At 37.2% G+C, this 13,408-nt stretch overlaps 3 protein-coding genes across 3 annotated transcripts; 2 read left to right on the top strand and 1 right to left on the bottom strand.

Moving 5' to 3' along the window:
• The first annotated feature begins 420 nt into the window (after window positions 1-420).
• LOC131267086 (protein vav) lies at window positions 421-7,469 on the top strand. The gene is made up of 13 exons (XM_058269846.1): window positions 421-795; window positions 900-1,078; window positions 1,574-1,648; window positions 3,670-3,772; window positions 3,925-4,299; window positions 4,396-4,515; window positions 4,583-4,699; window positions 4,772-4,948; window positions 5,032-5,234; window positions 5,579-5,953; window positions 6,034-6,186; window positions 6,255-6,423; window positions 6,727-7,469. Exons 1-13 carry the CDS (start codon window positions 562-564, stop codon window positions 6,778-6,780), a joined length of 2,334 nt encoding a protein of 777 aa, XP_058125829.1. The 5' UTR covers window positions 421-561; the 3' UTR covers window positions 6,781-7,469.
• A 1,151-nt stretch (window positions 7,470-8,620) lies between these two features.
• LOC131263735 (GRIP and coiled-coil domain-containing protein 1) lies at window positions 8,621-11,045 on the top strand. Its single transcript, XM_058265989.1, has 2 exons — window positions 8,621-8,830; window positions 8,903-11,045. Exons 1-2 carry the CDS (start codon window positions 8,731-8,733, stop codon window positions 10,771-10,773), a joined length of 1,971 nt encoding a protein of 656 aa, XP_058121972.1. The 5' UTR covers window positions 8,621-8,730; the 3' UTR covers window positions 10,774-11,045.
• On the bottom strand, window positions 10,829-13,283 carry LOC131263736 (E3 SUMO-protein ligase ZBED1). Its single transcript, XM_058265990.1, has 3 exons — window positions 13,102-13,283; window positions 12,952-13,032; window positions 10,829-12,862 (listed from the first exon to the last, which is right to left on the bottom strand). Exons 2-3 carry the CDS (start codon window positions 12,982-12,984, stop codon window positions 11,024-11,026), a joined length of 1,872 nt encoding a protein of 623 aa, XP_058121973.1. The 5' UTR covers window positions 12,985-13,032; window positions 13,102-13,283; the 3' UTR covers window positions 10,829-11,023.
• Window positions 13,284-13,408: the final 125 nt, after the last annotated feature.

Here is a 13,408-nt window from a genome sequence, read left to right as displayed (position 1 = left end):
CAAATGTTTCTTCTTAATAAACACGTTGGAATACAATCCATACGGAGTAGTAAAGGTATGGCATAAACTAGCCACCGATCAGGAGAGTAGAGCCCCCATTATGGCTTAAAATAGCTGCTGGACTGAGTGCGACATGTTCTTCGGAAGATTTTCGTGTGATTCGGAGCTGGAAAGATGAATCCTGCTCTGAGCTCACCTCACTAGTAGGGAAGGAAATTCCAATCCCAAACAAATCAAATCTGGTTCAAATCCCAAATAAACCAAATTTGATTCGAATTCGTCAATTGGTATCCAATCCTGTAGAATCCCTCAAGGTATCGAATCTTGGGATCTTCCGAATCCCGATTCTGCCAACACTACTGGAAATATATTGGATTTCCATGACAGTATTATGGATCTCGTTCATTTGCTGGGAAAGTAGTGTTGTTTTGTTTTTATTCCCTTTCGTTTTTCTCGTACTATCTTCTTCACTGATTGAAAATCTGTGCAAGGTTTCATACTGACTACTGAACATATCCGGAAGCGGATCGACGCAGTTGGTAAATTTCGCTTCCTCCAGATATGGCGACAACAAATTCCAACAATGCCACTGACGATCTGTGGCGTGAATGCGCTGCCTGGCTGACCCGCTGCAATATCATTCCGACCGATCATCGTGCAAACCATTCCGATTCTGATATCAAAGTACTTGCCACCATCCTTCGCGATGGGGTCCTTTTGTGTAATTTGGCAAATTTCTTGGACCCGTCGTCGTTCGACAAGAAAGATTTCAGTAGGAAACCACAAATGGCTCACGTAAGTTGATTGTACTGTGTTAATTGGAAAATATGTTTATGCTCCATTTTTTCCATTTTTTCCAAATGCTGGATTTGTACATTTGTGCACCTGTAAATGCACAGTTTCTTTGCATTCAAAACATCAAACTGTTCCTGGATGCATGCAAAACAATCTTCGGATTAAAGGAAGTGGATTTGTTCGAGCCTACGATGCTATACGATTTAACAAATTTTCATCGTGTTTTGTTGACCCTCTCCAAACTGTCCACCTGCAGGAAGGTGCAAACTTCACATAATATACTGTAAGTAAATCGAACGCCATCAAATATAGGGTTTCAAAATAACTGAGACAAACTATTGAATTGGTTCCGTCTGGCATAAAAACTGTAATTACCCAAAAACACTATTTGACTAGATAATCTTCAAAATTCATAAAAAGATTGAAACATGCTGGAATACTGGACAACATAAAGTACCAACAAATAAATTAGCCGGATTGCGAAACAATTCCGACAGTTTTTGATTTAAAAAACCAACCTGAAAATTGTTTATATATTTCGGGAACATCATCTTGATTTATAACATTTAACTTTTTGACAAAATAGATTATTACAAAACCTTGTAAAATGGACATATTTTTCACAAATAACTTTCCTAATTTTTATTCTGCAATACCACTTTTCGCAATCACCAATACCCCGTAATATTTCTACAGACAAACGTGGTTTGTGAAGGTCGTGATCTGTTTTCCAAATCTGCTGAACTTACTGCATTATTTGTATTACCTTCTCGTCCAGGGGTTTCACTCCACATACTGCCCAAGCAGAGAGAACTAGTTTGGAGGATGATATCTACAAAGACTTGCAAGCAAGGTGAGTGAAAAATGAATTTTACATTATACCTCCCTTTTAACATCTTTCCTCGGAGTTGTGAGGGAAATAACCTTTTATTTTATTTATTTATTATTTATTCAGTACTTAGTACATACGATCAACTAACTTACGATTAATTAAGTTTGAAAACATGTTTGCATATTATTATTTTTATATAGTCAACGTTTTATTCGTTTTAAAGCAAAGTCGGGGAAAAGTATATTATTTGTTTGTAATTATGGATTTATTTGTAATAAATGGATTAAAATAACATTTTTCTTGCGAATCAATATGGGTTGATAGAAAATGGTTATTTCAAAATATATTCTTCTTCTTGGCGTAACGTCCTCTTTGGTCATGCCTGCCCGTTAAGGACTTACGAGACTTGTTTCCTTGTTGTACGTGGATAGTCAGTCCTCTCGTACAGGGGAGGGTCCGGTCTCGGTTGGGATTCGAACCCACGCCGTCGAGGTGGTGAGCCCCGGCGCTCATGGGCCGATTTTCTAGCCGGCGCTACCGCTCGGCTGTCGCGGACCCCCAATATATTGGACAAAGTCATTCATAATATATTGGACAAAGTAAATTGAAGTAATCTAAATTAAATTGTTATTTAAGCTAAAGAAACCAAATTTAGACGAACACTATGTGTGACACAATTTATGTTATTCCACAATTGTGCTTCATTTTCAACTTTACCTATATAAATGTTATGATTCTGTTCAGGAAATTATTTTATACTTAATGTTTTAAATTTGGTTTAATGTACCATATCTGCGAGATATGTTTTATAATAACCCAAAACCGTATTTCATTATTCCATGCGTAAAAAGACACCATTTATTGGAACCTGATCTAGACAACGACAACAAAGAGTTGGTGCTAATTAACGGATCACTCTCTGGTACACGCCAAGGTCAGAGAAATGTTTTTAACAGAAACCATAATTCAACAAACACCGAACTATGTCCTCAAGTTATCATTTTGTTTCGCCCTATGTATCTCCATACGCATGGGAAATGGAATAGAAAGTATGTTACACGACCATTACAACGAATCATCGAACTATAAGGACTGTTGCGGTCCAGATGAAGAAAAAATTTACGAAGATCTGTGCTATGTAACGTTCTCATCTACTTTGCCGCAGGTTAGCAAAGCACAAGTTTAAAATTGAACATTTTTGAAAATATCCTTTTTAAATTACTGTATTTATGTGTCTATCCATCTCGTCTATGTAGTTGTTTTAATTGAACGTTGATTTCTAATAAAAATGGTTCAAAATTTCAGTCATATTCAAAGTTAAGATTGTTTCTGCTCTGCTGTTAATGTAGCATTTGATAAACAGTTGTTTAATTTTAGAATGTCCAATTAAATTGGCAAAAACTGGTCTTGTAAAACACAAATTAATGCCATGCAAATTAAATTCCATAGTTTTTCAAAAAAAGGCGTTTGAAAAGTATGCTTATGCATACAAGTAAAAAATGTCTATTTTATTTCATTGGAGCGTGCATGGTTCGTGTGATTGATATGCTTCTTTGAATAATATTTATGATGTTATCATTCGAAGTTATTTTTCTTTTTCTTCTTACTTCATGATGATTTAAATGTGTTGTGTTTATTTTGTAAGCCAAATGAGTTTTTGTTTAGCTGGAATTTGAAGTATAAATGAAACAACAATTATAAATCCAAACACAATAATAATAAATCTTTTCATTGTTTAAAATCCTAGCAATTGTACCTGTTGTATATTTTTAATTCATGCAGTTCATGTACGTATCAAACGATCTTTCGTTAAATTGTGCATATACAACCTCTGAATATCTCTGGCTTTTTATCGGTAAAAACAAAATCGTAAAATAATATTTAATTTTCTATGATCCAATTCAGGAATCCCTTGTAACGTTTGTTATTTAGATCGTTGTTTGCTTCTCTTACATTTATTCCTTTTGTTTTGTTTTTTTTTTCATTTATTTTCGGCTTTTTTTTCTTTGCGCGTTGTTGCATCTCGTATCCATTTGGTACAGTACTTCAAATCCGGTAGATTATGGCAGTCACGATGAGCATGATATGAAGGTAGAGGAAGTTTATCAGGATTTGTGCTCGATACAAAATGTTGCTCGCAACCAGGTATGTGTGTTTAATTTAAGCTGGTGTTACGAGATACCTTTTCATAAAAAGTCTGCATGTTTGAAATATTCGAACCGACCAGTGATTTTCCTAATTCGTTGCATGCCAAGTGCTTGTTGTAAGTGGGGTAAAAACATGATTTTCTTTTACAGCTTGCATCGTCGACCAGTAATTTAGAACAGCGTGACTTTGTTATCAAGGAGCTACTGGACACGGAGAAGAATTATCTCGAGGCACTAAATGCGCTCAAGTACGTGTTTATGACACCGCTGGAAAAGCATCTCTCCAAAGAGGAATTACGGGCAATTTTTCCCTGCATTAAGGAGCTTGTAGAAATCCATACGAAATTTCTGGACCGATTACACGAAGCTGTCTCTCCTGGATCGAAACTAAAGCTCAGCACGACTTTCCTGGAGTTTCGTGAACCATTTCTCGTCTATGGCGAATATTGCTCGTGCATGACTAGTGCCGTCGAAACGCTGCGGGAAGTGTGTAAAAAATCTAGTGCTGTTGAGCAAACTGTTTTGGTATGTTAATTTGTCATATGAGTTTATTTCAATCCCAATATTTGCATTATTTAGTAGAAAGTATAATATTTTTGATTATTTTTTTTTTTATTGCAGCATAGTCAAAAAGAACACAGTGATGGAAGATTGCAGTTACGTGACATTCTCTCTGTCCCGATGCAACGTATACTAAAGTACCATTTATTGCTAGATAAGCTTGTACAAGAAACAGTGCCAGTAAGTATTTCACTACTAGTTGTATAAGATTGAAGCATAGTCATGCATTCTACTATTATCTTCGTAGACACATGAGGATTTCCGTGGTTTAGAACGTGCCAAAGAAGCGATGGTCGACGTTGCACAGTATTCCAACGAAGTCAAACGTGATTCAGAACATTTAATAGTAATTCAAAAAGTTAAGGTAACAACACTCTAAACAAACGTTGGAAATAATTTGCTTCTAAATGGGTTTAAAATATGCATATGATTTCAGGAGAGTATCTCAGATCTGAATTTGCCGAACGGCAACAATCTCGAACAGTACGGTAGATTACTGCTGGATGGTGATCTTAACATCAAGGCGCATGAAGATCAGAAGATGAAGCATCGATATGCGTTTGTGTTTGAGAAAGTGATGATACTAGTGAAGAATTCAAACACCAAAATTGGGGTATGCATCGATGATCGTACGATCATATTCACTGAGGGCTTCAATAACGCCTTTCCTCTTTGTTCTCTTTCTTATCAACGCAGGAAGCACAGTATTCTTTCCGCGAGGCCCATAATCTGCTCGATTACAGGATAGAAATACTCAACTCGCGGCGCACGTTAGGTCGTGATGGTCGTTTGAAGTATTCCCTGTTGTTGGCACGTAAAACTCAAGCGACTGCGTTTACGCTCTACATGAAGACAGAAGAAGAACGTGAAAAATGGAAACGAGCTTTTGATGCGGCAATGTGAGTTCTTACATGATTCTACCATTATTGTTTATTTATGTTGCTTATTAACCTAATCTTCTCCTTGGCGTAAACCTTGTTGGTCATGCCGAGACTTGTTTCCCTGTTGTACGTGGATAGTCAGTCCTCTCGTACAGGGGAGGGTCCGGTCTCGGTTGGAATTCGAACCTGCGCCGTCGAGGTGGTGAGCCTTGGCGCTCATGGGCCGATTTTCCAACCGGCGCTACCGCTCGGCTTTCGCGGACCCTCCCTAATTATTAACCTAATATAGTTTATGAAAAAATAATCAACGTGTTCTGTAACAAATGATAAAATATCAATGTTGATATCATTCTTTATCCTAGGGAAACATTGGAACCTGTAGGGTGTAAGAATACTGATCATAAGTTTTCGATTCACACCTTCGACACTCCCGTCAACTGTCGACATTGTTCCAAATTTTTGAAGGGAAAAATACACCAAGGGTATAGGTGTAAGGTATGTGAAATCATCGTACACAGGGGATGCATTTCATCCACGGGTCGATGCAAGCAGCTGCAACAAACACCGCCTCCGGTGTGCGACCGTTTGCTGGCCGAATTTAATTGGTTCGTTGGTACAATGAATCGCGATTCTGCTACCCAGCGGCTGGAGGGCAAAAAGATTGGAACCTATCTGTTACGCGTCCGTCCGCAAGGTGCCTCTCATGAAAGTGAGACGATGTATGCGCTTAGCTTGAAGTAAGTATAATCATCGCAAAAACCACAAGCTTCTTTCACCCATTTTATACACCATGCTACTTTAATTACTTTGATTATAGAACCGATAACAAAATTATCAAGCATATGAAAATTTATCAGAAAAAGGAGTCACAAAACATGTTTTACTACCTGTCGACGAGACGATATTTTAAAACAATTATAGAATTGGTTTCATTTTACGAGCGCAATGATTTGGGAGAAAATTTCGCTGGGTAAATATTGCGATTGAATCGTCACTGTAGGACAGATCGGGCTAACCCAAATGTTATAACAATTACAGTTTAAATCAGCTTCTTCAATGGCCTTTCAAAGAGGAGATCGTCACAGCCGTCTACGATTTTGCACCGACCGAGTTGAACCAGTTACCAATGCGAAAAGGTTGTCAAGTGATCGTTATTGGTAAAGAAGGGGATAGCAAGGGTTGGTGGCGTGGGAAAACATTAGAGAAGGTAATGCTTGCTTTAAAAAAAATATCATAATAATTATTTAATTTATTCTTTTTAAATAACGCATGGATTACATTCAAAATGCCTGTTTTGGATGGCCATTATTAAAAGGGCTACAAAACATATTTCGATAGTATAATAATTACCTTAAATTTTCATTCCTAGTATAGCAAACATTCAACACGTCTTTAGCGATCTCCGACGAAACGAATGATTGATTGTTTTAATTTATTTTTTGTAACCGGATTTATTTGTAAAATATTGTGACACAAACTACATAGTCATGCTATTTTTTCTTCTTTAAAGGTTGGCTTCTTCCCTAAAGAGTATGTCCGCGCTGCAGTCGTCGGAGAAGTGTGAAGAATCGTGCTTCTTTTATTAATCGTATTATTGTTAAAACAAAATCTGATCGTTGTTCAAAACCCGGTAGCTGTTTTTACATGTAACTATTATCGGCATTGTTAACGAACTTGTCGTAGTCGCAAAGTACAGACATGTACAAAAATCAGGCAGTCTAAATATTGCTATTTACATGCGGTAGTGACTAGTATTGCTACCCTGCTGAATAGAACAGTTGTACCAAACTGAAGGTGCAAACCATTGTATCTCACAATGGAGTTTTAATATACCGAAAAGCGTAAAGCAGATAGAAAAACTACATAAATTAATTTTTATACACAGATTCGTAGCAAGAGTAGTGTTATGAATCTCACCACTTTCCTCTCTATACTCACCACTACTGGTCTAAACTATGGATTCCAAACTCTTTTAGAAGCCTTTCGAATCGGAAACGTATTTCGCTTAGGTTAATCAGTTCAATGTCTTGGTAGAAAAAACCAACTAAAAAAAAGCTATCCTCACTATAGGCGTATTTAAATGGTTGTAAAAGTTATACTTACAAGGCTCGACGTCAATATTTATCTTCGAACAATGTGCTAGCCACGTGGAGCTTACTTTATAAAAGCAAAAAAAAAAATGTCAAGATTTCCAATGATTACTTCGAAGAAAATGTTCCTTTACATCAGACCATTGAAATGGATCCACTTATTCGAAGCGCAATGTAATTGAAAAATATTATATTGTGTGCAATATGTATGTATCCAACGGGTTTTGTTTATTCCTCAATTCAAGACTTTTGGAGACTCCGACCAAACATTTGTTTTAAAGGGCCAATTATGTGCATATTGTGCATAAAAATAATTAAATTTTCCTTTGATTTCAAGCAATGGAAAAAATGGAATTAAACTATACAATTTCATATGAAACCAAACGAGCTATTCAATTTCTATTTTAAAATGAAAAGATCGAATATATATTTTTAAAGAGACGAACAATACACTGTTGTTATCCCATTTATGATACGTGTGCTATTTGTATCAGTTGAGAAGAAAATGATTTTATTTAAAAAAAATGCATGCAAAAACCCTCGAAAAGCGCAAGCACAAGACTTGTTGATGTAGCTGAATGTTTAAATTGCTATAAACGCATACTAATGTAAACATAATATACAGACAAAAGAATGGTAATAAAAAAAATTCTTTAAATTTGGAGTATTTGGTGCAATTCAATCCGAAAAAATACTTAAGTAATCGATCTATTCTCAAAAAAACATAGTTAATTTTCGACGTTTTATATTGTTGTTGTATTTATGAACATTCAAACATTACAACATTGATTGCAGATGAGGAACATTGTGTCAATGTTTCGAACAGAGATTGTTTGCGTATAAACTAGGAAACGGCATTCCATGGTTTCAAAATCAATAGAAAACCTTGAGTAGATTATTATGAATTCTACTTCTTTTTTTACAGACTTCCCTTCTGTATTTAAAACCCACGAAGAAATTACTTTGAATAATTTTACTACCTAGTTGACGTTGAAGGCGAGACTCCCTTTTCAAGTGGTTACTACTTTAGCCCCTGTCTCTCTTTATGTTTGTAGTTTGTCCTCGCGATACCGTTTATTTTACGACACCGCTTTTTATTAAAAAAGAAGTTATAAACTGGATACGAATGTAATTCCATGCTTGTTATTCGAAAAAAAAAGATAAAAAGCGTCTCTACTACGGTGGGAGTTAACTGTAAATCCAGGGTCAGCAGTGTTAGAAAAGTTTTGGGAGTAACTGTAGTTTTTTTCATCAAAGCAACTACGTGTCAACAACATATGTGCTGTCATCATATCAAAACAGTATCACAGCCTTTCTCCGAGTTGCTTCGCTAAGCAAGTTAAAGATTTGTTTATGGTTAAACATCTTTTACAACACCGTTAATTAGCGGCTCGAAAATCTCTCCATTGTAATCGTGAATAAAAATGGAAAACAGAAAATCCGATACTAGTAAATTGAAAGAATATGAATCAATCATCAGTTCGCAGAAGGAGCATATCAATCGATATGAAAGCCGCTTGAAAGGTATTTAATTTTATACTGGGAAACTTGATCCTCGATAGACGTATACAACTTAAACGTTTGCGCTATTTACAGATATTATAGTTGCTTACAAAGGATTAGCCAAGGAAAAAGCAGCGTTGGAAACAACGCTGCAAACACTTAGCTGCGAAGGAAACACTATAGCAAAAAAGCCTTCCACAGAATCGGACGGTGAAGCGAACACGATAAAAAATGCGGCACAAGACGGTACCAGCGCTTCCCACCAATCATCTGACGATCAGGTGCAAAAATTAACAAAGAACATCGCAACACTGACGTCGGAGCGGAATCGTATTGAAGAGGTTTTGAAGCGAGAACGTAACCAGCTTCGACAAGACATGGCAGCTAAGAATGCAACAATCGAGGAACTAACAAAGCGACTAAAAACGTTCGAAAATCACCAAAAACATCGTTCAACCACGCAGGAAGACCAATCGCTGACGATCAGAGAGTTGAAAAAAATGTTAGATGATGAGCGCAACTTGAAGGAAAAACTAGAGCTGCAACTGGGGGATCTTAAAACACAATTTCTTCTCAATCTACCGGAACGATCGGAGGGGTCCAAGAGACGAGCTGGAATGACATATCCGTCGCCGCTGGGGGATAGTAGCGAAGCAGACCCAAATAGGGGCGACACTAGTGTAAACGAGTCCTTGCTGGATTTGCAGCAGGAACTAGTTCATCTTAAGCGACAATACGCCAATGCTGTTGCCGATGAAAAGCAACGCGTGAGGCTGGCTGAGGAACGGAGCCAACGACTGGGAGAGATTCATGAAGAGCGCGTTGCTAATCTGGAGTCCCGTATAACAGAACTTAGCGAAATGATTGGAAAATATGATCGTCTTAGGGAACAAGATAAAGAAAACATCCTACAGCTGAAGGAAACGATTGCGCAAATGAAAACCAGTGATGGGGAGGAAGTAACAAAAAGTCCCAGCGATGGTCTCTACCGGGAATCGATAGAGGATGGTTATGGATCCGGAGACCATTACAAACACCATGCTCGTGAAGAGGTCAATGCGGCACCAAACGAAATATTTGATGCAAATTTATTGCTAATCGGAACATTGGAAGGCGATAAGCAAGAGAAGCTGGAAATGCAGAAAGAGTTCGAAAATTATAAAAGAGGATATGAACAGTGCGTGGCGGAAAACCAGAAGCTCAAGGAGGAGCTTCTGTCGATTCAGGAGTATAACAGGCGACTTCTGCAAAAGCTTGATTCCCTCAAGCAAACGCTTGTCTACAATGAAACCGAATTTGAAATGAAACTGGCCGAACAAACGGCGACATTAAAAACCGAAACGGCGAAACATAACGAAGCGCTATGTACGTTGCAAGCATCTTTCGAGAGCCAAATTGGCCATCTACAAGATACGTTGCAAAAACAACGTGAGCGTTCTTTGACAGTTATGGACGAGAAGGACGAGGAAATTAAAACCCTACGAACATCCCTGGAAATACTTTCTCTTTCGACAGCGACGCTCCGCCAACAGGACCACACGACCATGCCTGCGAGAGAACCGCAAGCATCCGGGTCAGTAATGGTAGCATCTTTTGGCTCTTCGCCAGACGAGCAACAACATCTGATTCATTACGCCCAGGAAATAGCGCGAAAGAACGTGGAAATAAGTGCGCTGCGTACATCAAAAAATGCCATGGATGCAACTCTTCGACAAACGCTTCAAGAAAAGGTGATGATTGAAGAGAATTGTAAAGAAAAAATGTCTCAAATGGCACGGGAGATTGAGCGTCTGAGGCGTAATTATCAGCTAGAGGGATCGAATCTGGAATATTTGAAAAATGTCGTGCTTAGCTTTTTGTTGTCTCGTGACTCTGAAAGTAAAAAACATATGACCAATGCAATTGCAGCCGTGCTGAAATTTGATGATAGTGAAATTCAAGCTGTAAACAATGTGAAATTCTAGATAATAATTAAATGATATCCACGTTACACATAATTTCGTTTTATATTTTGGTCCAAAGTGCACGCACAAGAAGTGTGTAGAAATCGTGTGCGTACTAAAGGTAGGTTTTGATGTATGTTGTTTTGGATGAATTTAAAAAATATTTGATACTTCTGTACATATTGCTTGTGCGGATGTCTTATTTATTTATTATTCGATGGTCTTAACGAAATATCCACTGGCTAACCTTAGCGCTTGGGCGTACAAAAATTCACTCGATATTATTATTATGCTTAATAAACAGCATTTTGCCTATTTTACTAGTCGTTAACGTATTCCTTATTTTTGTTTCAATATCGCCGGCTTTTGAAAAAACACGCTCGCATGCAACAGCAGATGCCGGTATGCAAAGCGTTCGCATCATTATCTGGTACAAAATTGGCAAATTATGTTTCTCCATGTTCCACCATTCAATAGGGTCATCTGTGCGATGTAATAAGGGCGCAGCTAAATAATTATCCAATTCTTTCTTGGTGGATAATCGTGTGTGCAAAATCACCTTAGGGATTTGGTTTGTGTCGAAATCATCCCAAATACTGGTTTCGTCTCTAGCAGTAACTTCGACCAGTTCAAGTGGATCTTTCACATCTTCATCGAAATTCATTTGGATCTCTGCGTCTAGTTTATCCATTTCTGTCAATAGCAGTGTAACTGCCTGATCAAATTCTTCAGTACTTCCAAATCCTTTCTTCTTAAATCTAGGGTCTAAAATGGTTGCTAGTGAAACTGTATTTCTACTTAGGTAACTGAATCTTTTACTTAAGTTGTTGAGTAAACATTCCACCAAGTTCCCCACTTCATTTGTCATGTTAGTTAGATTTCGAGCCTTAAGTTTACCTATTAACAGTGTTACTATTACTTTCATCTTTGATATGGTTACATGTTTTTCGGCTGATATTTCCTGAGTGACACTTTCAAAAATGTGAAGTACATCTACAGCTTCTTTCATAATAATCCAATCTTTCTCTATTAGTTCAGAATTTACTCCTAAAACATTGAGCGATGAATTGATGGGAGCTTTGTTCTCGAAAAATCTTTCTATCATAGAATATGTTGAATTCCACTGCGTTGGCCCATCTAGAAAAAAATCATTTTCTGCATGCGTATGATGTCTTTGAAACTCTTGAAGCGTAACCGTAGCACTAGAATTTCTTTTATAATAGGTTATAATCTTTTTAACTTTATCAATAGTGTCTTTAATCGAAATGTTGATAGCATCCGTTATGGCGAAATTGAGGGTATGGGCAAAGCATGGCATATTTTCTAATTGTAAAAAACTAACAGCACTTGCTATATTTTTAGCATTATCAGTAACCACGCAAACTACTTTATCTTCAATATCAAATTTTTTCATTACACTTTGCAGCCATTCGGATATAGCTTGGGCCGTGGTTCTGTCGTAGAAATTGCTACACTCCAATAAAAATGAACGTAGTTTACATTCATCTTTGTCAATGTAATGAGCGGTTAGTGCAAAGAAGCAGTCATTATTAATATTTGTCCATCCATCCGATGTTAGGGAAACGGTACTAGCTTTACTAATGTTGTTGAGAATTTTAGCGAATTGCTCCTCGTACGCTAGATCTAACATTTCATTACTTAATTTCTTTTTGGTAGGTAGGTTATATTTTGGGCATAACGTTTTTATAAGAGCTTTGAAATCAGGTGCCTCGACAAGATCGAACGACAAGGTATGATTGCAAAACAAATAAAGCAATTTTTTATCCAAACTGGTTTTGGTGCTTGAACTTAAAGGATTCAATCCATGCAGAAAATCTCGCCTTGATAAAATACTTGATACAGTTGTTTGGGCCACCGAGCTACCACTCCGTTCTTCTTGGTCCTGCCTTTGGTCTGTTGTTTCCTTCAACAAAGAAGATGTAGTGCATTGCGATGTTGGATGTTTTGCCGCAAGGTGACGTTTTAGGCTAAATGAAGATTTATGCTTAACTGAGAGAATTTTCTGGCAAATTTTGCATTTATACTGGTTTGGTACTGCTTGTTGTAGAAAGAACTTCCAGACATAACATGTTTTACGGTCCATAGACATCTGCACAGAAACAAAGTAAAACACGCATAAGAATATTTGACAGAGAAGAATAAATGATAATCAGATAAGAAGAAGAAAATAATAGTTACGATGAGTTTTTTGGTTATAGCCAAATTTTCCATAAAATATCCTACTCAATAGCTGCGGACATATGTAGACGTAGATTTGCACTGAAAACAAAACAAATCTGGTATTTTACCAAAGGCAGCAAGTATGATAAATTGATAAGTAATACTTACGATGGTCAAAAGTTGAGTATGTTGTAAAGAAAAACTTAAAGTTGTACACACTACAATATCTAGTCTACAGACTTCCTTCTTCTTACTTATTTGTATGATCTAACGTTACGTGAATTCAAACTTTACAAAACGTGTGCGGTATTTGCTGTGGGAGCACGAAAAGTTTACTCGAACTGTGTTGGCACGAAAAGTGTGCAAAAAGTGTGTTGACATGAGCAGCGTTAGAAAAACAGGGTTACAACCAAGACAGTACATGTCAGGTGAAGTCATCCCTAAAAAATCGATCGAATCTTTGATTTTGTTACAC

Source organism: Anopheles coustani, chromosome 2 (genome assembly GCF_943734705.1).
Source record: "Anopheles coustani chromosome 2, idAnoCousDA_361_x.2, whole genome shotgun sequence".
Lineage (NCBI taxonomy): Eukaryota > Metazoa > Arthropoda > Insecta > Diptera > Culicidae > Anopheles > Anopheles coustani.
This window is presented reverse-complemented; position numbering and strand designations above follow the sequence as displayed.